The sequence below is a fragment of the Brachyhypopomus gauderio genome, chromosome 11, assembly GCF_052324685.1.
Source record: "Brachyhypopomus gauderio isolate BG-103 chromosome 11, BGAUD_0.2, whole genome shotgun sequence".
Classification (NCBI taxonomy): domain Eukaryota; kingdom Metazoa; phylum Chordata; class Actinopteri; order Gymnotiformes; family Hypopomidae; genus Brachyhypopomus; species Brachyhypopomus gauderio.
In genome coordinates this window covers 18,950,092-18,974,838 of record NC_135221.1, presented here as the reverse complement: position 1 = coordinate 18,974,838, position 24,747 = coordinate 18,950,092, and the positions used below count along the sequence as shown (strand labels likewise).

General features: G+C 40.9%; 1 protein-coding gene across 2 annotated transcripts; it reads left to right on the top strand.

Moving 5' to 3' along the window:
* Positions 1–19,021: 19,021 nt before the first annotated feature.
* On the top strand, positions 19,022–23,821 carry LOC143527673 (uncharacterized). Of its 2 annotated transcripts, XM_077022971.1 has the most exons (10): positions 19,026–19,141; positions 19,485–19,546; positions 19,717–19,784; positions 19,908–19,997; positions 21,183–21,281; positions 21,373–21,420; positions 21,507–21,587; positions 21,686–22,102; positions 22,204–22,298; positions 22,399–23,821. In XM_077022971.1, the coding sequence occupies exons 3-8, from the start codon at positions 19,740–19,742 to the stop codon at positions 21,881–21,883; spliced, it is 561 nt and encodes a 186-aa protein (XP_076879086.1). In that variant the 5' UTR covers positions 19,026–19,141; positions 19,485–19,546; positions 19,717–19,739; the 3' UTR covers positions 21,884–22,102; positions 22,204–22,298; positions 22,399–23,821. The 2 variants fall into 2 exon arrangements, with proteins under 2 accessions (XP_076879085.1, XP_076879086.1); XM_077022970.1 differs by having other exon boundaries at positions 19,022–19,546.
* Positions 23,822–24,747: the final 926 nt, after the last annotated feature.

Genomic DNA, 24,747 nt, shown 5'->3' with positions numbered 1-24,747 from the left:
TCCGTCGCTAACACAGCGAACTAACGTGTGAAGTTACGTTAGCGGTCCGTACAATGAAAAAAAAGGCTATATATATATTTCTTCCGGTTATCAGAACGACAAACATTTATTGTGTCAAGCAAATTTCCATGACTTTTCCAAAACATTTGAGTATTTTTATTTTTTCCAAAACTTATCCAGGCCTGGAAATTGCTATTTTCAAATTCCATAACTTTTCCAGGTTTTTCATGACCGTACGAACCCTGCATGAAAACAGAAAGCAAGCAGTACTGTTATGTATTTACACTCTTATTACATTCACAAATGTTAAAGTTGGAAAACTAGTGTCAAAACCATCACGAACAGATTTCCATGACACCCAATTTTCATCTATGACGAGACATTGATTTTTACATTATGTTTTGTGGCTTGTAAGTTTGACAATTTCAACAGTTTCATCTAAATAAGCCACTGACTGTTATGTTGTTTTTATAGGTGGGCTTCTTCACATAGATACTCCATTTTTGCACACATGCTTCTTGTACATTAAGAGTAGAAAAAGCATAGTTAAATTGTTTAAACTTTATTTTACCGCCAGGTTTTGTGTGACTTAGCTTTGAAAAATTAGCCTTAACTATTTCACTAAAATAATCCACCAACCGCTATATTTTAAATTCTTACAGGTGGACTTCCAAAAAAGGTGGGAGCTGTGTTAGCAAACTCTGTTAGTAAGCTCTGTCTGCTAGCAAACTCTCTGCTAGCAAACTCCGTCTCCTAGCAAACTCCGTCTGCTTGTAAGCTAAATTTTTCTGCACAAAATGGTAATAATAAATTTAGGTTCCTGAAGGTTCTATATAAGCATTTACAACAATTAAAGAAAAATGTTTACCTTGTGATTTTCACAGTGTGGCTAAAATTCTTCTCTGTGTTGAAAATTGCTTCTAATGGCGGACAAGTCTGGGCGAACCACCTTAGTGCCGTGTGCAAAGCTCAGTGATGACGTCAGAAATAGGAGGGGTTTATTTCCTTCGTCTGAATCAGTGATCACAACTTAAACAGTTCAAATCAACAATACTTAAAATCAGTGTTCTCAAGTCTCACGCATTGAGCGTGTGACACACGCATTTTACCGTCTTCACACGCTCTCACGCCACACTTCCGATTTCACACAAAAAAAGAAAATAAAAAATCTAGTTTATTTACCTCTGATCCATATATATGTCGCCCTCCACTGGCGATCAACAACAACGTTCGCCAGCCTCTGAAGGGTTTGAGTATGTTCTGCAAAAGGCAGCAGTAGTTCATGCAATGATTTTAATTTTTGCCACTCCCTAGGGAGCAAGCAGTCCCATCCCATGTTGTTTGCAATTTGGCACACAGAGTCTTTCACTTTGAGGAGTCGCGAAATCATGTTGAACGTGCTTGACCAGCGCGTGGGGCAGTCATTTACAACAATAAGGCCATACAGGCCATACTATACAACAATAAAGCATACAGCCTCAGACATATATTTATGCAATCATGTATAACGTAAAAATAAAAAAATTCTCACCGCAAGTCATCATCTGTTTCAGGGCCAGAGTCATTTATAATAATAATAATAATAATAATAATAATAATAATCTTTATTTGTATAGCACCTTTCATACATACATGCAACTCAAAGTGCTTTTTATTTTATTTTCCGTTGTAAAGCACTTTGTGGCTTGTGCCTGTGAGAAGTGCTATATAAATGAATTTTACTTTACTTACTTACTTTAAAGTATAAATAAAAAAAAAACATTAAAGGAGATAAGACAAAAAGACAAAAAGAAAATGTTAAAAAAAATTAAAGATAAAAATATTAAAATAACAAAAAGTAAAAAAGTAAAGTAAATAAGATAATTAAAAAGTAAAGTAAATAAGTTAAATAAGATAATAAAGTAAATAAGATAAAACTATTAAGATAATTAGATTTAGAAAATAATAGACAACCTAATGTAATAAAGTAAATAAGATTGAGAGTTTCTTAACTAAAAGCAGATCTAAACAGGAATGTTTTGAGACTGTTCTTAAAACTATGCAGGGATCAAATGCCTCTGAGCTCTTCTGGAAGAGAATTCCAGAGCTGTGGGCCATAGTGGCTAAAAGCACCCTCGCCAATCTTTAATCGGCTTTTAGGAATCACCAGTAGATTACTCTTTGAAGACCTGAGAGACCTGACTGGAACATATCTAACCATCATTTCACTGAGGTAAAGAGGGGCAAGACCATGAAGACATTTAAAAACCATGACTAGAACCTTAAAATCTATTCTAAAGCTGACAGGTAACCAGTGCACTGAGTGGAGTGCAGGTGTAATATGATCTCTCTTTCTCCTGTGGGTCAGTTCCCTTGCAGCAGCATTCTGAACACGCTGTAGGTGAGAAATAGAGCTCTTTGGAAGAGCAGATAGAACAGCGTTACAATAATCTAGTCTTGATTTAATAAATGCGTAGACAAGTTTTTCACTGTCAGCAGGAGAGAGTATATCTTGGACTTTAGCAATGTTTCGAAGGTGAAAATAAGCTGTCTTGCATGTAGTCATGATGTGTGATTTGAAGCTGAGCTCGTTATCAAAGGTGACACCCAGGTACTTAACACATAGTTTAGCATTCAGATTCATTTGATTTAAATAAGTCTGGACATCATTCCTTTGTGAATCACTACCAAGAACAAGAACCTCTGTCTTCTCTTTATTTAATTGCCGAAAATTGTCAAACATCCATGTCTGTATATCACCTATGCAGTCAAACAGTGAGCAAATTGATTTTAGGGCTTTAGGTTCTAAAGAAATGTAAAGTTGAGTGTCATCTGCATATTGATAACTGATACCATGTTTGTTAATGATATATGGTAACGGAAGCATATATAGGTTGAACAGTAAAGTCCCAAGAATTGATCCTTGGGGGACATCACAAGTAATTTTTTGATGTGTGGAGGAAGAGGTACCTAATGCAACATAGTAATCACGCCCAGTTAGATACGATCTAAACCAGTCTAAGACTAAGCCACTAAGGCCTACCCAGCTCTGTAGTCGATCAAGAAGTATTTCATGATCAACGGTGTCAAAAGCGGCACTTAAATCTAGCAGAAAAATGACAGTTTGCCTGTATCCTTATTCAATCTCAGGTCATTTACTACCTTAACTAGTGCTATTTCAGTGCTGTGGAGAGCTCTGAAACCAGATTGAAAAGTCATTTATTTGATTTACTTTGACATAGTCATTCAACTGGATTGACACTACTTTTTAAATTATTTTGCTAAGAAAGGAAAGGTTAGATATAGGTCGATAATTATTAAGAATTGTGGGATCAAGATTTCTGTTCTTTAATAGTGGTTTACCCATTGCAGTTTTAAAAATTTTAGAGAATTCACTAGGGGTGACCTGCAATAGTCGCTGATTCGACTATAGTCAACTATACCCCCTAGTCGACTATGAACGTCATAGTCAAATGTACCATTCTAACTGCATGGTGGTGCCCAAGGATGCTGCTAAGCATTAGTTGTTACATGAAATGTCTTGTTTTCATTATATATAACCTTTTGTGAAATAAAACCATCCTAATTTCTGTTAATAAATATTTTTAAATGATGTTTGCGTATTAACAATAGGCATCTTCCTTACTACACATTAATAAATCACACCCTGCAGTTGCACAATCCAAACGAGCGGAGCTGAACACGCAACACAATACGCAGCATCTGCCGAGATTATAACGGCTACTAAAAAACTTCAAAAGTATTTTGAAAAAGATAAAGATTAATCAAACAAAGTAATGTGCAAGTTATGTTATCAACGTCTTTCATTTCGCACGACAACAACCAACATTGCATACCATTTAAAACACGCAAGGTGTTTTAAATCACCTTGCTGTGTCGTCTCGTCGCGGTGCGTCTCGGCAAGTAGGCCTATAAACATTTTTTGATGCTGTTTGCTTTTAAACCCCGTTACTTGAACCTTTCCTTATACTTTCCTTTCCTTATACAATTTTTTTTATATTTTCAGGCAGGCATATTTTATTTAAAATATTTTTTGACATTTTGCACAGTGCCTGTCTGACAGTTTGATATGCGCAATGCGCACTGACGGTTAATGTTCTCTAACGTTTCATAAAAAAATAAACAAGTAAATTAAAAAAAGCTGAATAAAGCCAACCTAGCGTGTTTATTCATTTATCTGAGTGCTTTAGGTTTTTACTTTGAAGAGGAAAAAAGTGAATGAGAACGGGATCCCGTTTAAGGTGCTCTAAATAAAAAAAATTAAAATAAACCAGATTCGACTATTAGTCGACTAAAGGGAAAAGCTGACGAATCAGATTCGACTATGAAAATCCTTAGTTGAATATACCCCTAGAATTCACCCAATTGCAGAGACTGATTAACAATCGTTATTTGTTTCATTTGCTAATGAGCTCAGAACCTGCTTGAAAAAGCATGTTGGTAAAGGGTCCAGTTCACAAGTAGAGAATTTTAGTGATGAGATCACATCAAGTAGTGTTACCATGTCAACTTCTTGGAAATAAGACATATTAAAGTTAGGCTGAGTAACTGATGTAAGGGTTGATGGTCTATTAGTGCTTGTTGCTATGTTCTGCCTACTAGTAATCTTGTCCCTAAAAAATATAGCAAACTCCTCACATTTTTCAACTGAAACAGTCTCAGGGAAGCCACAGGAGGTGGGGTTTACTAGCTGATCTATGCTTCTGAACAAGACAGCTGAGTTATTATTGGATGAATTGATTAAGGTAGAGAAATAGTTTTTCCTTGCTGATTTCACTTCACTGTTGTAATTCTGCAATGTTGTTTTATAAATATCAAAATGTACTTGCAATTTTGACTTTCGCCAACGTCTCTCAGCCTGCCTACAATCTTGCCTAAATTTTACAATAGATGGAGTGTTTCTCCAGGGCATCTTAGTTTTACCAGAGATTATTTTAGTTACCTTTGGTGCCACAGCATCAATACAGTTCCTAACTCTGTGTGTGAATACTTCAACTAGCTCATTCCCATTTTCTGAGAGAGGAGGGAGGGACTGTATCATGTCTGTGAAGGCCACGGCACTGCCAGCACAGAGATAACGCTTGGTTATTGTGTGCTTTTCACTGAGTGTTCTAGTAGATAATGACATATTGAAAAATACACCAAAATGATCAGAGATTGCAACATCAGTAATTTCAGTATTATTAACCTCTATACGTTTAGAAATGATCAAATCTAAAATGTGGCCATGCTTATGAGTTGGGCCTGATACAGTACATGCTGTATGAGATTGAAGGAGTTAAGCATCCTCATGAATTCTGAAGTGATTGGATTTGTGGATTTATCCATGTGAATATTAAAATCCCCAGCAATTAAAACATAATCAAAATAAATTAAAATCCTTAAAAGCATTTCTTCAAAATCTTCAAGAAAATCTGCATGTAGTCTGGGAGGATGATAGATAATCAAAAGAACTGAATAAGTACTGTTGAGTTGTACTGCCAGATATTCAAACGTAGGATGTTCCCCTAATGAAATCTGCTTACAGCGGAATGCTTTATGGTAAAAACATGCAACACCACTACCTCTCTTATTTACTATGGAGACATTAAAATAGTTAAAGTCGGGAGGCGAAGCTTCATTTAGCACTATTGCTCCATTGCTATCAAGCCAAGTCTCTGTTAGAAAAAGATTTCCATCAGTGGGGAGTCTTCTGAATTCTCAAAGGTGGTTTCTTCTTCCTCTGGCAGGGAGTGTTTAAATGCTGCCACCATGTTGCTCCCATTGTCTGTTATTACTGTGAAGATTTTCTCATTTGGTATGCCCCATTCTTGCATACATTTATCCACACATGCTTTGATTGACTGTGCAGTGTGTGGGTGGGCTATTTGTTCAAGGGCCAACAATGTGTGTTCTGGTTTATTTTGTTCAACACAAAAGTAGCATGAACTTATAGCCAGGAATGACGCCGTGAGCCCTGTTTTTGTCCACAGGTCAATGCCAACAGAGACCTTCCGGACAGCAGCCAATCTTTTTCTAAATTTTTGTACAGTACTTCACCTTCATAATATTTGTCTATCAAATTGCTTACTTTAGTTTTCTTTGGAACAGTCAGCTTCCTATCTATTGTTTCCATCATAAGAACAAAGTCCTCATCTTCAACTGTAGTAACTGATAATGCAGTACACCCAATCCATTTGGCTATAGCCTCCTCTTTTGTCTGTTGTTCTTTAGAGTCACTTTTGTACTTTGAAGTACTTAGAAGAGCTGCTGAATTATTCTGCTGGGATGCTATCACTTTCTTTGCATTCTGTGGTCCACTTTAGTCATCTGAGGTCCTCCGTAACTGCAAAGTGAATACGAGAAAACTGTTCTTTTATCCTTGTACCACCTTTTTATATGATCTCTTATTTATTTAATAATTGTTACTAGTGCTGTCAAGTGCTGTTAATCTAATTAAATGACATGCTCTGTGATTAACTAATCTAACTCATCACTTTTTACACAGTATTTTTAATTGTGCAATTCCAATAAATTTTACCATAACAGTAAATTAATGAATAAATAACTGGCATAGACCTTCATTCCACATTTCAATTCCACATCTCTTTATTTTAGACACACAACATACCAGACATCTGTTGGTCACAGTGTTTACTAAAGCCACACACTGCACATTATGTGCACTAATAAAATACTAACTAATAAATAAAACTAACTATTTATTATAAACTAGTAAATAAAACTAACAAATCTGTTTTGTGCACTTTTTAGGGTGTATGGAGAGATTTGGGACATGATAACGCACATGGTTGGAGTTAGCTAGCTAGTTTCCAGACTCTGGCCTGGACACACTGTTCCCCACACACCTGATCCAACTAACCATTAACCATCTGACCATTACCACCTTACTGAGTTAATACAGCGTTTACAGCAGGACATGCTCTAAACTGATTTTATTTTCTCTAAACACAAACGTTAAACTTGGAAAAATATTTTACCCTGCATGATATTAAATGCTTACCTTTGCATGGAGATCTGGGTGACTTGCTTGCAGATGCCTTTTAAGATTTGTCATGTTTTTACCCGAGATAGTCACTCCACATTGTTTACATTGTTTTGTTTTTCACGACGTCAAATGAGAAATGTGTCCATACATCGTCTCTTCTCTTTCTGCCTGCTGACATTGTCTAGATAATTTGATAATCATGAATAACGAGAGTTTACAGGCTGATACAGTCTTCCCGGGCTCAGATCAAATGTGCGCAAGTGTTCGTTGCAAGTGTTCCTGCCTCTCCACAAACGCCGAAGTAGTTATGATTGGATGTTTTCCTTACTTGTCCTTTTTCAAAACTAAATCAGTTCTGATAGGATGTCGTCCCTGCCAAATATTTTCGTCTCGTTGTTATTCGTTGACGAAAGTGTCAATTAATTTCGTCATAGTTTTCGTCCTTTTATGTGGTTTTTATTTAGTTATCGTCTCGTTTTCATCATGAAAAAAAATTTCGTTGATGAAAATGAACACTGGTACAGACTGGTGCTTCTGCTTCTCCATCTGCATACGTTCCATGTTCTCCCTCAACTGTTGGTTCTCCTGATCTTTCAGCTTGTCCTGAAGCAGACACTCCTCCAGGCGTTCGTCAATCTGCTTTAAGATGTGGTTTCTTGACCTCATCTTCTTGCTCAATCCTCAGAGCATTAGCCCTTTCGAGCAGGTACTGAGCACGCTCCCTGGCCTCCTCCTTGGCACTAGGACCCTGGTTGCCGGGAGAGGTCTGCCTGACGCATCCGAGCCTTCCGCTCCTTCACTGCATCCTACCAGGCACGCAGAGAAATAGCAGCAACAGCACAGGAGGAGAGAAATAATGCTTTTGTTATTACAGCCATTATCAGCCTTCCTTCCTTACAATTTCAAAAACAGCCATTCTAACATAAGCAGTAACTCACATTCAGTCCTTTGTAGGAAATCTGCAATCATTCACCACCAGAAATTGTCAGTATAGCAAACTGGGCTCTTATTACATACTAAATACTTACCCACATCTTGCTCAAAGTCAAAGTCAAATTTATTTATAAAGCGCTTTTCACAACACGTTGTCACAAAGCAGCTTTACAATCGTATGGGTCCAGATCCCTAATGTGCAGGCCAAAGGCAACAGTGGCAAGGAAAAACTCCCTATGATGGTGGGGATTAGGAAGAAACCTCGGGAGGACCAAAACTCAAAAGGGAACCCATCCTCCATTGGGCGACCCAGGGCAGCCAAGTCTGTGGTGCACAGGGTGGTTCTACAGTTATAGTTAAGGTTCTTGTTCCCTGGCCAAGTAGTCACAGTCCCTTCTGTGCAGATGGTGAGCATCAGATAGGAGTTAGCATCAGCACGTCCTCTTGCGGAAATCCCAGTACATCCACCGGCAAGCCAGACCATCTCCCAGGTGCTTGTAGGTGCTTGCATGCAATCGTCTTGGTAGAAGCATGGAAAAAGATAGACAATACAGACTGAGTGTGTGGACATCCATTTAAACCACCATTGATTTAAACATACATAGCTCATGTGCCAGTGATTAGCATGTGGCTCTGGCAGGCTAATCTATAGCAGCATAACTAAAGGGAGGGGTTCAGAAGTGACCACAGTCATGAGGGCTCACTGAGACATTGCTTTCCAGTCAAGTCATTGCCACAACTAGAGTGATGCCATGACACAGCTGGATGACAGCATCAACATCTCAGATTACCAGAAATCTCAACGTCTGGGGGCCCCCGAGCCCCAAACATTACAAGGGGAATATTAACTTCTAACCGTGGTCATGAAAACCCCTGCCCACTGCTATATAACACCTTCTAATGCTGGGGGGTTATAATCAGCAATAGGAGTCTACCAATGTCACCGTGCAATGCAATATCGTGGTTTAATGGAACTCACATCAAACGCCAAAATCCATATAACAACATTCCAACACCCCCCTTTACGTTATCAGGGTGTGAGTGGCGTACTCACACTAGGCACGGTTTGCTCGTTCCGTGCTGGGGCCCGGTTATCCCCCCTCCCCACTCCCCCTCTGGCCTGCACTCACACTCGCTTCAGCAACCCGGCCCGAGCACGCTTACGTCATCACAACGCCGCTTTATTTGGAAAAAAAGCGCGCTCGCACAACACTATAGAGTTCACGATTCTCTTTTTATTGTATTTTTGGAGTGCAGAAACACGGTGCAAGCACAGATTTATCGATAATTTAACACAACGATTGTCTGCTAATCGCTTTGCCGCTATGACTGTTTAACGTGAGCGTCGCATCACTGATGTCATGTTTGAGTTCCAGCGAAATGAACCAATCAGACGAGGCACCAAGCGGGCCCGGGCACGGATAGCGCTCACACTAGAAGCGAACCGTGCCCGAGTCCACATGAATCGTGCCCTGGCCCACCTCTTCAAAGCGGGCCCGAGCACGGTTAACTGATCCGGGCCCGGGCACGGTTGGAGCGCTCACACTAGCCAAACGAACCGTGCTTCGGCAGGCAACCGTGCCCGGGCCCGGATCACAGAGCCTAGTGTGAGTACGCCCTTAATATGTACACACGCAAACTGTAATGAGAGAGAGAAAAAAAGAGTCTTTCCCAATGAACATTTGCAAATATCCAAGCAGGAGGGAGGGGAGAATCAGGTGGCGATATCTCCCGGGAGTACAATCTGAAAGAATCATGAGTCACGGCGGACTCCCGCATCCCGTAAGCTCACCAGTCCAGCATGGAAGGTAGAACGCGCAGGTAAACTGATCCGATATGAAAAATCCACAGTTCGGCGTATAACTCCCGTTGGGTGCATAAAAAGACCTAAAAGTCCTGGCGTGCACGCTAAAAACCCCTAATGAAACTGCGCTCTTCACGAATGAAAGTTTCCCCCACCAACGCTCAAACCATGCCTTCTACTCTCCTTCCTCTTCCTCTTAATTCCCTTGGAATAAACTGGGGTAGTCCCATGACGTCATGAGTGGGATATTCTGGTGGGCCTTTTGCTGAAAGCGGATTATCAAAATATAAAACACTTCCTCACAAACAAACAAAAACATAAATACAGAACTATAATGCGATCTCTATGCTGTGTTCGTCACAGATTGAAGGCTTGATTAAATAGGTGAGTCTTAAGTCTAGATTTAAATATTGGAACTGTATCAGAATCTCGGATTAGAGCTGGAAGGCTATTCCATAATTGAGGGGCTTTAAAGGAGAAAGCTCTGTCTCCAGCTGTAGTCTTACAAATTTTTTGAACTAGGAGAAATCCAGCATTTTGGGAGTGCAAAGGGCGAGATGGGTTTTAGTAAGCAATTAGTTCACTCAGATATTGTGGGGCAAGACCATTTAACGCCTAATAGATTAACAGAAGAATTTTTTATTCAATTCGATATTTTCTAGCCTTAGTTAGGACTCTAGCTGCAGCATTTTGTACAAGTTGTAGCTTCTTTATGGACTGTTTAGAGCATCCAATTAGAAGACCATTACAGTAGTCCAATCTTGACAAGACATGGACATGGACCAGCTTCTCTGCATCAGCTAACGAAAGTAAATGTCTCAGCTTGGAGATATTACGTAAATGGAAAAAGGCAGCCTTAGTGACGTTGCATATATGCGTGTCAAATGAAAGATCCGAATCAATAGTGACACCTAAGCTTTTTGCGGTAGATTTAGGAGTTACTGAAACATGCACTCAAGGTTCACAGGACCTTGTGTCTTAGAAGAGAGTTAAGAAATGCATTATCACAGCATGATGCAGAAAAATTGGTGCATGCCTTTCTTAGCTCCAGATTAGACTACTGTAACTCATTACTGTCAGGATGCTCAAATAAGAATCTAAATAAACTTCAAATAGTTCAAAATTCCGCAGCCAGAGTTCTGACTAGAACTAGAAAATGCAATCATATCAGACCAGTCCCATCAGCCCTGCATTGGCTCCCAGTTAAATTCTGTATTGATTTTGAAATTCTTCTATTGACTTATAAAGCACTGCAGGGGCTTGCTCCTGATTACCTCCAGGAACTTATTTCCTATTATGAACCCCCACGTCCACTAAGATCACAGGGTGCTGGCCTCTTATTAGTTCCAACAATTAATAATGTAACAGCAGGGGGAAGGCCCCCCAGCTTTGGAATAACCTCCCAGAATGCGTCCGGGACGCTGACACAGTCTCAATCTTTATGTCTAGGTTGAAAACCTACTTATTTAGTTTAGCATTTGATAACTAATGTGCCCCCTTAGATAAAGGTACAGTTCCAGGTGTTCATAGAAGAAGGGTTTTATGGTAAACTGGAGTGCTGGTACTTTTGTCCTGTCACTGCATGTGGTCACTCAAGTTTGTTGACAGTGCAGTGGATGGATGCCAATGTCTCAGAATGCTCCCAAGTCTATGTTACCTTCTGGTTCTGCATTTTCCGCTAGACTGTAATAATTTAATTTGATGCCGGAGTTGCTGCCACACTCTTCCACACTCGTCCTCCTCTTCTCCTCCGGGCTGCCACCCCGGGAGCAGTCCATTTTACTGTCGCCGGAGAGAGTGGAAGAGGGCGTCCGCTTCCCTCTCACGGTCTCCACAGACATCTCTGAGGGGGGAGGGCTCTCTTCTCCCTCCGTGGTATAGGAGCCCTCGGACGAAGGGTACTCCCCGTCTTCCTCACCTTTCTCTGCGGTGCGAGAGGGGCACACGGGCGGAGGGAGGTAATCCTCGTCCTCCGACTCCTCCTCCCCACCGTAGTCCACGGTGGAGGCATCACCCACAGACGGAGGGTAGTCGTCCTCCTCTTCTCCTCCACCGTAGTCCACAGTGGAGGCGATACCCACAGATGGAGGGTCGACCGTCGGTATGGCCTCTTGGCACGGGGAGGAGTCCTCTAGCTCGTGGATGCCCACCCGTATGGGCGAGGGATCCCTGGAAGGAGAGGGGTGCTTCTCCTGCCACACCCTTACTGCCGTCTGGCGGTATTCCTCCGCCAGCCAGGGAATAGCGGTCTCCCGAGCTGCGCACAGCATATAGGAGCACTCTGGGTCTTGCTGGAGCTGCTCCATAGTCGGCGTGGCCGGACGGCGCGGAGGGGAGGAAGACGTGCGGTGATGCCGCTTACTCTGCTTCTTGCCCTTCTTGGGCTTTGGCTTGTAGCCTGGCATGTCGGTGTCTCTTACGGCTCGTCGTTCTGTGACATTCGTGGGTCGGCGAAGGACGAGACACAGAATCCTTATTTTCGACTGACGTCACTTTAAATCTTTAACGTGTATTGCGCAATAGCGCACGAGTAACACTCCTCAGACACACACACAACGTGTAGACTTAGACAACGACGAGCACAGGACACTGCGCGAGCGCACATTAAATAGGCAAGACACATTAGCCCCACGTGATCACGAGACGATTCACAGGTGAGACTTATAAATCACACGACAAAACCCCAACCACGTATATCCACTGACGCAGACAAAGCACGTGGACAATGTTTACATACACCCAAAAGGGAGGGGCCGGGGTCCTCAACGTGACAGTATTGTACTGTGAAAATATCAGCACTTTTTATTTGAACATGGAGTTCTACTTATGACTTTTTCACAGAATATTTATTTCTGGAAAATTGTAGTTTAAAGTATGAATATTTTTGCAGCTAACTTTAACAAATTGAACTGTGCAATAAAGAGGTGTAATTAAAATTTTTTTTATACTTCGTGTTTTTTCAGTTGCACACGTTTTATCAAGATTTGAGGAGAATACAGATTTAAAAAAGAACACATGTCTATTATTTACATTTAAAATATACCTGTGTGAGGGGGATGGATATATATGTTTATTATTCAGAGTTAATTTCATAGTTAAAATTAATAGTTAAAATGTATGGGTAAAATGTGGTGATGTAATATGTTATACGTTATATTATACAAGTTCCGTAGCACTGTACTGCAGTTTGGTTCACTTTAGTTCCGATGGGCTGACTTCCCAGTGGGGGGACTAATTAAGGGACACCTGAGGGGATGACCTGGTGTTCGCACGAGAGGAGAGTGTGTGCGTAGTTGCGCTACGAGTTTTTCCCAGTACTGAGCTGTTCGGCTGGAAATAAAGAGAAATTCCTTTATTTGTAACCCGACTATTTTTCCTTCCCACACCTCAGAGAAGAGACTGGAATAAGTCAATTCACATTATAGGGTTACACCTGCAACATTGGTAAAAAAAAAAAAAAAAACAAAGACTCGAAAGGACTTGAAATTCCAAGTTTCAGACTTGGGACTTGACTTGACGGTTGCCTGTCTTGACTCGAGACTTGACTTGACTGTCTTTGCTTGAGACTTGACTCGGGTCTTGAGGATAAAGGGTAATGTGTAGTGTCTCCACCAAATTCCTCATAGATTTTCGTGATTGAATATGGTGACGGATTAAATTTGGTGGCTTGAAGAATCCCGTTCATCACTGTAAACGACACACTACTATAATTTGTCCAGCTATATTTGATGTATTATGCATTGATGCATATATAGCTCACTTGAAATATAGTAGTATAATTTACCCAGCTACATTTAAAACTTATATGTTATGTTGTGCATTTGTAGCACACTTGTACATATTTAAAACCTAGTTTTAAACTATTTCTACTTTTTTTTGTTTCCCCTCTCCTGAAGCTACATTTTATTTATTTGTAATAATTTAGGCTATGTGTTTCCAGTGTAATATTCCTCCCTCTATAGTTTGTGTAACGCTTTGCGCGCTGTGGAACTAGGAGGCGGACACAAACGCTGAGGAGAGCGAGATTTATTGAAGGGAATTCCATAGACGTGGTCGTAAGGGCAGGCATGGGCAGGGGGCTGTGACAACTAGGACAGAGGGCTGAACGCAGATGCGGACTGAACAAAGGTTTAATGATACATATACACAAAGCACACAAAACATACACCAAGAATCAAACACCTAACAGAGGAACCAAACACTAACATAACTGGGGGAACATGACTACAGAAAAGGAAAGACATTAACAAGCATATAACTAGAAAAACCACAATCTGAAGTACAACTGAAAGAGAACATCAAAGAACAGAGAGTACAAACAGGCTAAATATACAAACAGAGAACACCAAGAATCCAACAGGTATACGAGCAAGAAGTACTTACAATAACCGACCACACAAGAGACTAAACACAAGACTTAAATACACTAACCAACCAAGGGACTCAACAAGACACAGCAGAAAGCAATAACGAGGGGCAGAAAACAAGGCAGGGGAGTGAAGTCAGACACAATGAGGAATTTCAAAATAAAAGACAAACGGAAGACATGACCGACAGGAGGGAGGCAGGCCTGACAGGGGCGGACTGGGGAGAAAAAGTGGCCCGGGAGTTCCTGACAGACTATATATATCTGTATGCAGGCCCGGCCCTTCCATTAGGCGACATAGGCAAATGCTAGGGGCGCCGTCTGTCCAGGGGGGCGCTCGCGTGCATGCGTTTTTTTAACAAATGAACAATTAATAAATGTGAAAACAAGCAAAGTCCACATAATCATAATTTCATTGTTTAATAATATTAGTCAACTTAATATTTATTATAATAACACACGACACCTATCACCCGCGCGCAAACCCGCCCTCCCCCGCGCGCTCTGCGCACCTCGTTACTGTTTCTCTGTCGGGAAAAAGACATAGAGTGAGTGACATCTCCTCGTAAAGACATCACAGAGTGAGTGACATCTCCTCGAAAAGACGTCAAAAAGGCAGAAGTCCTCTGGTGCCCAGGGTAGAAAAAGGAGAAAAGTGGAGGAAGAAAGGCGGCAAAAAACAGGTAATATGATGGTAATATGTGGTGAATTAACACTATACCATTGGCGTCAGGGACTTCAACGCCTTCTCTGAAGGTTAATTGATTTTTAAAAGGATGCTTTATCTATTATATGTAATATATGTTAATAACGCTTCACCAATAATTTGTATTTTTCCTATAAATCGGCTTTTAAATCCACTTTTCGTACTTGTGCTGGAAAAAATCCTCAGCGGTGAAATAAAAAATCAACCAATCAGAATATTTCACACCGTTGTTTCTAGGTAAAAGAGAGAAAGGACCTTTTGCATTGAGAGTTTTTATTATAGATTGGCAGTTTTATCAACCAATCATATTATCGAATTAGAATCGTGGGACCATGCTCCAATGGTCTCTCATTTTTATTTGAAACAAATCCAAAATGTTGCCAATCTGTAGCTGTTGTGTTTTTCTTTGAAACCAGCTCGCTTGACTCACAACTAACACTCAATCGTCATTGTGGCTTTTTCCCCTCTGTATGATCTTAGTGAAAACCGCCACTGTCATCATACTGCCCAATCCTAGTAGGTGCTATTAGCTTAGATCAAGTTTTTAAAATAAATATATATTAACTGTTCATTGCGGATGCACTTTTGAAATAATGTTGCAGTAGGCAAATTGCCCTGATTTGCACTGGTGGTAGGTGTTGTTTTTTATTTTTTTAATTTATTATTAATATTTAAAAGTTGTTCTCTGCACTACGTTACGTCCCGGCAAAAAACCTAGGTTAGTTCAAACCACGATTCATACTGTTCCTGCACACTTTAAATCTGTTTTTTTTATCGCTGTGTCCATTTTAAACCCCTCCGGTAACATTTTACGTTCGCCACCCCCCCCCCCCACCCCACCCCCCCCCTTACGTTCGCCCCAAGTTGTTTTACGCAAAGTGCATCCAAAGAACAACCTACAACTCTAACGTGGGTATTTCTTCCTCTTACCTATATTTGGTGGTTAGTTTTAATCCAAGAATTTCAATAGCTTTAAAAAAAACTGTGTGCAGTGCTCTTGTAGTGAAGACTAAACTTGAAAGTTAGAGCTGGTCACTGGTCTACCCTCTTTTGCTATATTCAACCCCGGTGTGTCGGCCAGAACACCACTTGAGGCCAGAATGCATTCAACCCTTTATTCTTCAGTTCAAGGCAGGGATATAAATGTGAGGTGTGTGTTCCAGGATGGCTGTGTATAGTGCAAATCTGTTTATGTGTAGGTGTGTGTGTGGTTCTGAAAATACAAATACAGATATGAGATGTATAATCTCCAATTACAGATAACAAGCACAAATAGAATAAACAGTACAACTGGTGCCTTTGCACCCTCTGGTGGCGAATATATGCAATTGTCTTAATGACTTATTAACGCTGTACAACGAAATATGTAACTACTCATAACAGCGAAGTAGTATGCTATGCAAATAGTTATAAGGTAACAAACATACAAACGTAAGGGTCGGACATAACACACATTGTAAAGAAACAAGTCATCGTAACTGAACTAACTTAATAATCACGTGCTAACCGCTAACAAGTTAGCTAAACCCGTGCGGTGAACGCAAACGTGATCATATTACATTACAACTATTACATTACATCCTCCGCCATCCAGAACAACAATGAACTTACTTTAAGTCATGTACGCACGAACGATGCACTATATACAATCAAATTCCCTTGACGAACATCGCACGACGGGCTCCCCACAAAGACCAACTGAAACGAACTCGTCAACTGCCAGAGTGATGACATCACGTCCAGCCAGCTAAAACGGTTACGCTCCTGTAGGGCCTTTTGTACAGCTCTGGAACCTTTAAGACCGCCACTTATGTCCGTGTTAAGCCTCATTTATACTCCCTTTACGTACGTAAACGTATACGTGCATTTCAAGCGATATAAACGACACTGCCCACATACTTCCACGCGTCAACTCCGTTGAAATGGTTGTTAAGCAATACATCCAGCAGGTGGCAGTTCAGAGTATCAAGCATGGCGGCGGTGGAGGAGCTTTTAGTGTTGTACCTGCTTCGAAAACGAAAAAGAAGGCAAACAAGACGGCGGTGGTCTGTGAGGCCATTAAATACTATGCGACTTTTGGACGGAGAATTTTATTCACTTGCTTTACCGATGAGAGAGATTGATGACGAACGTCATTTCCAGTATTTTATTTTATAAAAAAAAAATACAGTATTTTACCGTGTCATTATTTGTGTAATTGGTCACAGTTTGTCTGTGATTAACAAATGCCTTGAGCCACGCTAGACGCCGAAGAATCGGTGGATCCACCCCATCGGCAGCATCTCCACTCCGCTTGCTCGTGGACTTGTTGTGGGCCCGAACAAATCGGTCTCACACAGACCTCCATTTCTCCTTCGCCACCTTCCAACTCACACCTAATTATTTTCCAATGTCCTCCCAGCTGTTTTGTAACAACTGTTTGTCCCTGTGCCCCGGTGAAGTTACGTCATACAAGTGATTAAGATTTCGAACAAGCTCGCACAACCGCTCTTCAAAAAGTTCCGCCATTTCTTCTTCGTTGTGTCCATATAGAAGCGTCCTATACTGCCCCCACGGCTGCCAGTGGTATTGCTCCGTACAGTACGCATTCATAAGCTTTCAGAAAACGTGCACAAATACGCACAAAATGAATGCAGAGAACGGACAAAAGGCCCCGTCAGCCCGCATACCGTCAGCCCGCATCAGCTGGCCCAGTCCGTGGCCCGGTCCAACTCGTTCATGTGTTTACAGGCTGAGTCCGCGGCCGCGCAGGTTAGTCTGACTGGAGTGGGGGAGGTAATAACACCGTTAAACAGCAGCGTGACTACGGGCCGGGGCCGCAGTGCGCGGCAGTGGCTCCTCCACGGGCCGAGTTAAACCACCGGCGGCCAGCGGCCCACCGGCCCACTAACCCATCGGCCCACCGGGGAAATCCTCGGTAGCAATGTATGTCAGTCCGCCCCTGGGCATGGGTCATATCGGGAGGGCAATGAGAACACGACAGGTAGACAGACATATTAACACAAAGAACAAAACAAGGCAGGGAACAACGACTAGGTAGGAACACACGCTGGAATACTAATACTCACGACACAGACACAACAACAGAGATCGGAACGGGAATAAGGCAAACTGAACAGACTGAGCTAAAGAACACGGAGTATGAATGAACAGTGAACCGATCACTGACTGCAAAAAAAAATAATTTTTTTAATTTACTTTTCAGTAAAAAAAGGTGCTCCTCGGCGGGAGGTGGGCCCTGCCGGGTGGTGGGTGGCTTTCCGGGCGCGTGGCGCCGTGGTTTTGCCGCTGGCCCCTGGGGGGGGGGGGGGGGGGGGGCATCCTGGGGGGGAGGCGCTCTGTTCCCTCTGGTTCCCCTGGACCTGCGCTCCTTGACTGGTGGGGCGCTGTCCGGGGTCTCTCTCTCCCGCCTGCGGGGGCGGGCGGGTGAGGGTTTCTGGGAAGTGCGGCTCTGGTACTCCACCGCTCTGTGGGGGGCCGTGGGCTGGTGGGATTCCCGGGTCTCTCTCCACCCGCCTCTGGCCTCTGGGGGAATGCTGTCGCAGCTACCCACCCTTGCTGGTAAGTACATTCCATATATCTATCCTATGTTGCACTTCTAGGTTGCACATAAACACACACTCACACACACCCATACATCGCACTCATCTGCACTATATGTATTTGGTTTACTTTCTGTACTTCTTTGCAGTGGTCATTTGAGCTGGTTGCGTGTTTTATTTTATTAATATTATTATTATTATTATTTTATTATTATTAATTTTTTTTTATTTTTTTATTATTATTATTTTTTTTTTTCTTCTTTTCTTTTTCTTCTCCTTTCTTCTCCTACCTCTGTCTTTTCCCTTTTTATTATTTCTCTCCCCCTCTTTTCTTGGTCCACCTAACCCCAATAATTATCACTTTGCATATTGTTATCACTATATATTGTTATCACTACACTATATATTATACAGAATTGTTATAATTGCCATTTAAATCTGTACATAAAAACAAAGTTGTCCTCCAAAGATGGGGGGGTGGAGGTGGGCCAAAAAAAAAAAAAAAAAAAAAAAATTTACTTTTCAGATGTTCCCTTTAAATAATGACTGCATGCGTGAATGAAAGAAATAAAAAGTTGCAAAGCTGGCTTGTAAGAAAATATAAACATAACAATAAAAACGTCTGAGCAAATTAGCCTTAAATAAAATGACAATTTTATGTCATTTATGTATTATGGATCATTTTAGTCCAATACTCTGCAACAGGTCATTATTTTGCTAGCATTTGCTTTTCCTTACGTTGCTAAGTATTTCTGCATGTCATGGATAAAAACATGTTTTGATATGAAGGTAGATCGCCAAGGTAAAACTCCAAACAAAATATCTAAAATCCCTCAGTCGTTTACCGACCCCCAAAGAGACAAGAGACTTTTGCATTTGCTCTGGAAAGAAATCAACAAACTAATATATCCAATTAATATCTTCTACAAATTAATATTTTAAATATATATATATCTCCATATTTTCAACGTATTATTATCTCGAATTAATATATTTAACAAATTAATTAACGAGTTAATATCTGGAATTAACATATTTAATCTGTTTAAAATGAGGTTTTCCCTGCCTTTCACTGGGCTGCGACCAGTGGTCCTTTGTGCCACTGGAGTTTCGGCCGTTGCCGTTTGGTCTTTTCTCGTTTACAGGCGGCGGGTCCGAGATCAACAGACGGAAGTCGAAGCTGCAGCTCATACCGACACCTGCGACGGTAAATTAAGGAGCTAGCGACGAACACACCTATATTCGCAAGCTAGTTTGCTACATTAAAATAGCTAATTATCACTCTGTTACTTAGCGCTAACTAAATGAGCTACCATTTAACGGCAAATGTAAGCTAGGTTGTATCAAAGTCTTTAATACTTCAGTGTTTTTCCTTAGGACATGATCGGGAGCCTTTTCCGATGGACGAGGGCATCTTTGAAACGCTCCATACCCCGATCCGAGAGGTAGTTGGCTATTATTCGTGAAATCTTTCTTAGCCAGCAGCTTCATTCTGTTTAGGGACGTTTCTGTGCACAGCTGTAGCATGCATTATTCGCAAAGTAACATGTTTTTGGTTTTCTCCACAGTTGAGGCTTATACAGACTCACCAAGGGTTGCACAGAGCACATCGGATGTTTGCCTTCACCTTCTCAAAAATGATTTCTTCAGCTACACAGGTATGGAGTCAAATCAGGGTCTTTAATGGTGACGAAAAAATTATATCGCAAATATAAGATTAGCATTTTGCATTTTACGTTCCTAATTTGTTTCTGCAATACTTTCCCTCTTTTGCGTTTCTTTCTTTTCTTTGCATTTCACATTTTATGTTGCTGCTTTTTTTTTGCAATACTTTCTCCCTTTTGCGTTTCTTTTGTTTGCGTGTCACTGCTTTTCTTTGCGTCTCGCATTTTACGTTCATAATTTTTTTTGCGCTTCTCTCTTTTCTTTGCTCCGGTTTTACCCTCTGTGTGGGGGCCGGGAAAGAGGCGTGGCCAAGAGCGAAAGGCGTGCTGTGAACGTTCAGCGTCATCAGTTGAACCGTCACACAACGCGGCAATTTGGTTACTGGTATCATGGCAGACGGTCGCCCAGCTGGACCACAGGTATATGCGTGCAGACATAGACATCAGGTGCTAAAGCACCACCAACTCTGCCCTTTATCAACGAAAGTGCCCTTTTAAAACTTCGTTTAAAAAATATACATTATTATTATTATTATTAACATTTTACTGAGGTCGGTTTGAAATGATCTTTTGAAAACCTGAGCGAATAAAAACAATGCCCTGAAATGCGCCACCACCTCGCACACACCCGACCTCTCTCTTCCTTTAACACCAGATACGCTGCAGCAGTAGTTCAGTTCAGCGAGTGGAAGGAAGCTGAACTGACGCTGAACGTTCACAGCACGCCTTTCGCTCTTGGCCACACCTCTTTCCCGCCCCCCACACAGAGGGTAAAACCGGAGCAAAGAAAAGAGAGAAGCGCAAAAAAAAATTATGAACGTAAAATGCGAGACGCAAAGAAAAGCAGTGACGCGCAAACAAAAGAAAGAAACGCAAAAGGGAGAAAGTATTGCAAAAAAAAAGCAGCAACATAAATGTGAAACGCAAAGAAAAGAAAGAAACGCAAAAGAGGGAAAGTATTGCAGAAACAAATTAGGAACGTAAAAGGCAAAATGCTAATCTTATATTTGCGATATTATTTTTTTTTCGTCACCATTAAAGACCCTAATTTGACTCCATACACAGGTACCCTTGAGATTTTAATGTGTATCACAGGCACAAATAAATATTTTGTTCCCTGAGGGTTTTTAAGGGCTTTGTCCATTTCAGTGGTAAAGTTATTTTTCTGCTTGACTGCAGGTGGTGGAGGTGAAGCTCCAGCACAAGTCCATCTACTGTGGGCTGGAGAGTGAGCACTGGTGGGTGCTCAACAATGAGTTCTACTGGATAGATGCAGAGGTGAGTCATGGAAACAGGTTCAAAATTTCAGTAAGAATGGACATGCTACTTTCAACGTCCCTTCAACCTAATCTTTTCTTTGTATTTGTAGCTTACCCTCCACCACTTTGCTAGTGCTAGTGCCGTGGCCTGCATCAAGGTAACGAAGAGTCTTGACTATAAGCATCTTTATCTAGCTTGTCCCATTCTGAATTACACTCATCAGCATGTCCTCTGTTAATTCAGCGGAGGGGAACCAGCATCACGGAGGCAAACATTTACCTGCGCACCTGTTCAACAACGACATCGGTGCAGAATATTTTTCTGGTCAGTGTTTCCTCCTTTCTGATTGCATTTAGACTTATTTGTGGTGAGGTTTTTAGAAAATGATATCTAAAGGCATTTTTACTGTGTGTGTGTTGTAGCAAACACAGGTGTCCACTTGGTTTAAGGGTGTCTCCATCGGTTCGGATGACATTTTCAGATCATCCGAATCTAGTCACACCCAGACCCTGGAGACACCGAACCCAGCTGTTTTTTCCACCAAGACCACCACCACCTCAACATCCACCTCCAGGCTTTTAAACACCTACACATTCATTGATTCTTATATAAATTCATGATTTGACTGTGTGGCATGCATTTTATTTTTCCATGTAATTTAATATTTCTGTTTGCATGTGTGTTTTTCAGATGCTGAAGTTATTCCCATAACCACATGAGGACTAGATGTTGTTCTATTGGGACACAGAGGCAGAACATCACATGGACTGATCACCCACCTGGAGCATTTAACATCTGCCCCTTCTTCTCTTTCCCCTAACACTCTTTCATCTTTTGAGGTTTGTGTAACCCTAACTCATCTTCCAGATTTCTCATGAAAACATAAAGCTGTGTTTCTTTATTCTGCTTTTCTGTCTCTTTCGTACTGTCCATCATGTAGGTCTCCTGTGCTTCTTCCTGGATTAGAGACTACCGACTTACACGCAGGCTCCCAGGACAAGAGGACTACTGCAGTTTGTGGACCAGGACAGAATAGTAAGCCTTTATTCTTTTATAAATTCATGATTTGACTGTGTGGCCTGCGTTTTATTTTTCCACGTAATTTAATATTTCTGTTTGCATGTGTGTTTTTCAGATGCTGAAGGTATTCCCATAACCACATGAGGACTAGATGTTGTTCTATTGGGACACAGAGGCAGAACATCACATGGACTGATCACCCACCTGGAGCATTTAACATCTGCCCCTTCTTCTCTTTCCCCTAACTCTCTGACCAGGACAGAATAATAAGCCTTAACGAGATGTGCATCAAGATAATGAGAGACTTTATGATCCACGCCAGAGAACAGAGACAAGACCAGAGGACTGAACGGCATCAAGAACCAATAGTCGGGATTATTATCACCATCGTCAGCATTCAAAGAACTGAGAAAAGCCAGAAAGAATCACCATCCGTGGACTATTCATCATCACCGTGGACAACCATCAGCATTACAGACTCGACCGTTATGGGATATTTGGTTATCAGCAGCTGATTATCAGTGCTCCTGTCATCCTCATCATGTTTTGTAAATTGTTAGTAAAATATTTATTATTGTTCAGTAATGTCATTTTGTGTTTTAATTACAAAGGAGTCATACTGTCTTGTATTTTACTTTCGGTGTTACTCATGTAATCATCATTAGTGAATTATAGGCTAATCTATGTTTTAGGTTGAATGTATCCAGTTATGTTATCTGAGTGATTCACTATTTTCCCAGCTAACCATGCGGTACCTGAATTTAGCAAACTATATTGAGGGAGGAATATTACACTGGCAACACATAGCCTAAATTATTACAAATAAATAAAATGTAGCTTCAAGAGAGGGGAAACAAAAGAAAGTAGAAATAGTTTCTTATAGACAGTTTGGATTGGTGCTTACTATAATTTCCCTGGTGGAATTATTATTTTTTTTTAATAAACATTTTTAAATAACTAGTTTTTAAATAAGTACAAATGTCCTACACATGTGCAACATAAAATAAAATGTAGCTGGGCTAATTATATTACTATATTACAAGTGTGTTATATATGCACATCAATGCATAATACACAAAATGTAGCTGGGCAAATTATAGTGTGTGTTGTTTACAGTGGTGAACAGGATTCTTCAAGCCACTAAATTTAATCCGTCACCATATTCGATCACGGAAATGAATGAGGAATTTGGTGGAGATTAAAATACCTGTCTAGTTTACTAAAATACCTGTCTAGCTTGTCAAAGTGTGTATTGTGAACACCTGCAGCTCCCCTTCCCGCCTCCAGAGGTCCCCCTCCCCTCAATTTTAGGGTTGCAAAGGTTTCTCCACAACTGTTTCCATTTTTTTACTAAATGCCCTGTCTGTATATACTCTTCCTTGATCATCTTCACCTTGCAAAGTATTGCCATTTCTCTGTGTTTGTATACTGAGCGTTATTCTCTAGCCTGTTTTCCTGTGTATTTATTTCTGCCGGTGATTTTCTGATGTTGCCCTTTTTGTTCCTTTTCTGTTTTTGGATCTCTGGATTTTTTTAAAAACCTTTTTTGCCTGTTTTTTTTTTTTTTTTTTACTCCATCTTTGCTCTGCCCCATTATAATAAACCTGCACATGGATCCCAATATGTCTCGTGATTCTGACTCATGATTGCCACGTTCAGTGGGTGTAAGCAGGAAAATGCAGAGTACGAAAACTCTTTTAAGGTAAAAAGAAAGTAACATCAACTGACATAGCACAAAAACACACTTGCCTATACCCTTTATTCGTTATGTTAAAGATGCTTCGTTCAAACTCCCTCTGCTTATGGTGTCTGCATTTGGGTCGCCACTTTGAAAACCTGACGTGTGTGACAAAATGACAAATATGTTGAAAATACTAAATAAATGTTTGGCTCCACTCACTACTAAAGTAACTACTTAAAGCTAGTTATTATAGTATTATGTTACTTTATACTTTATAACACACTTGGATGAAGGGGTCTTTTTGACCCATGTGTGTAATTTCCATGTACTAATATAAAAACTTTATCTTTGGGGTTTTCATAAAGTATTAAAGTAAAAATGAATATAATGATGAGCAGATGGGCAGCATGGTGGTGTGGTGGTTAGCACTGTCGCCTCACAGCAGGGCAGCCTAGGTTTGATTCTCAGTCTGGGCCGCTCTGTGTGGAGTTTGCATGTTCTCCCTGTGCCTGTGTGGGTTTACTTGGGGTACTCCCCCCGTTGCCCCCAACTAGTGTATTAAGTGGTTTGGATAATAAATGGATGGATAATGGTCAGCAGTAATCAAAAACAAGATATCTAATGAATGCTTTGAATATTCAGTCATAAAATGGATAGATTTCAAAAGACAGAACATAGAAAAGCCCTGCCAGCATTAAATAACTGGAAATGAAGATGTGTCATTTTAGATACATTAGGGTCATGTTGTGCATTAGTTGGGGTGCACATATGTTGTGCATTGAG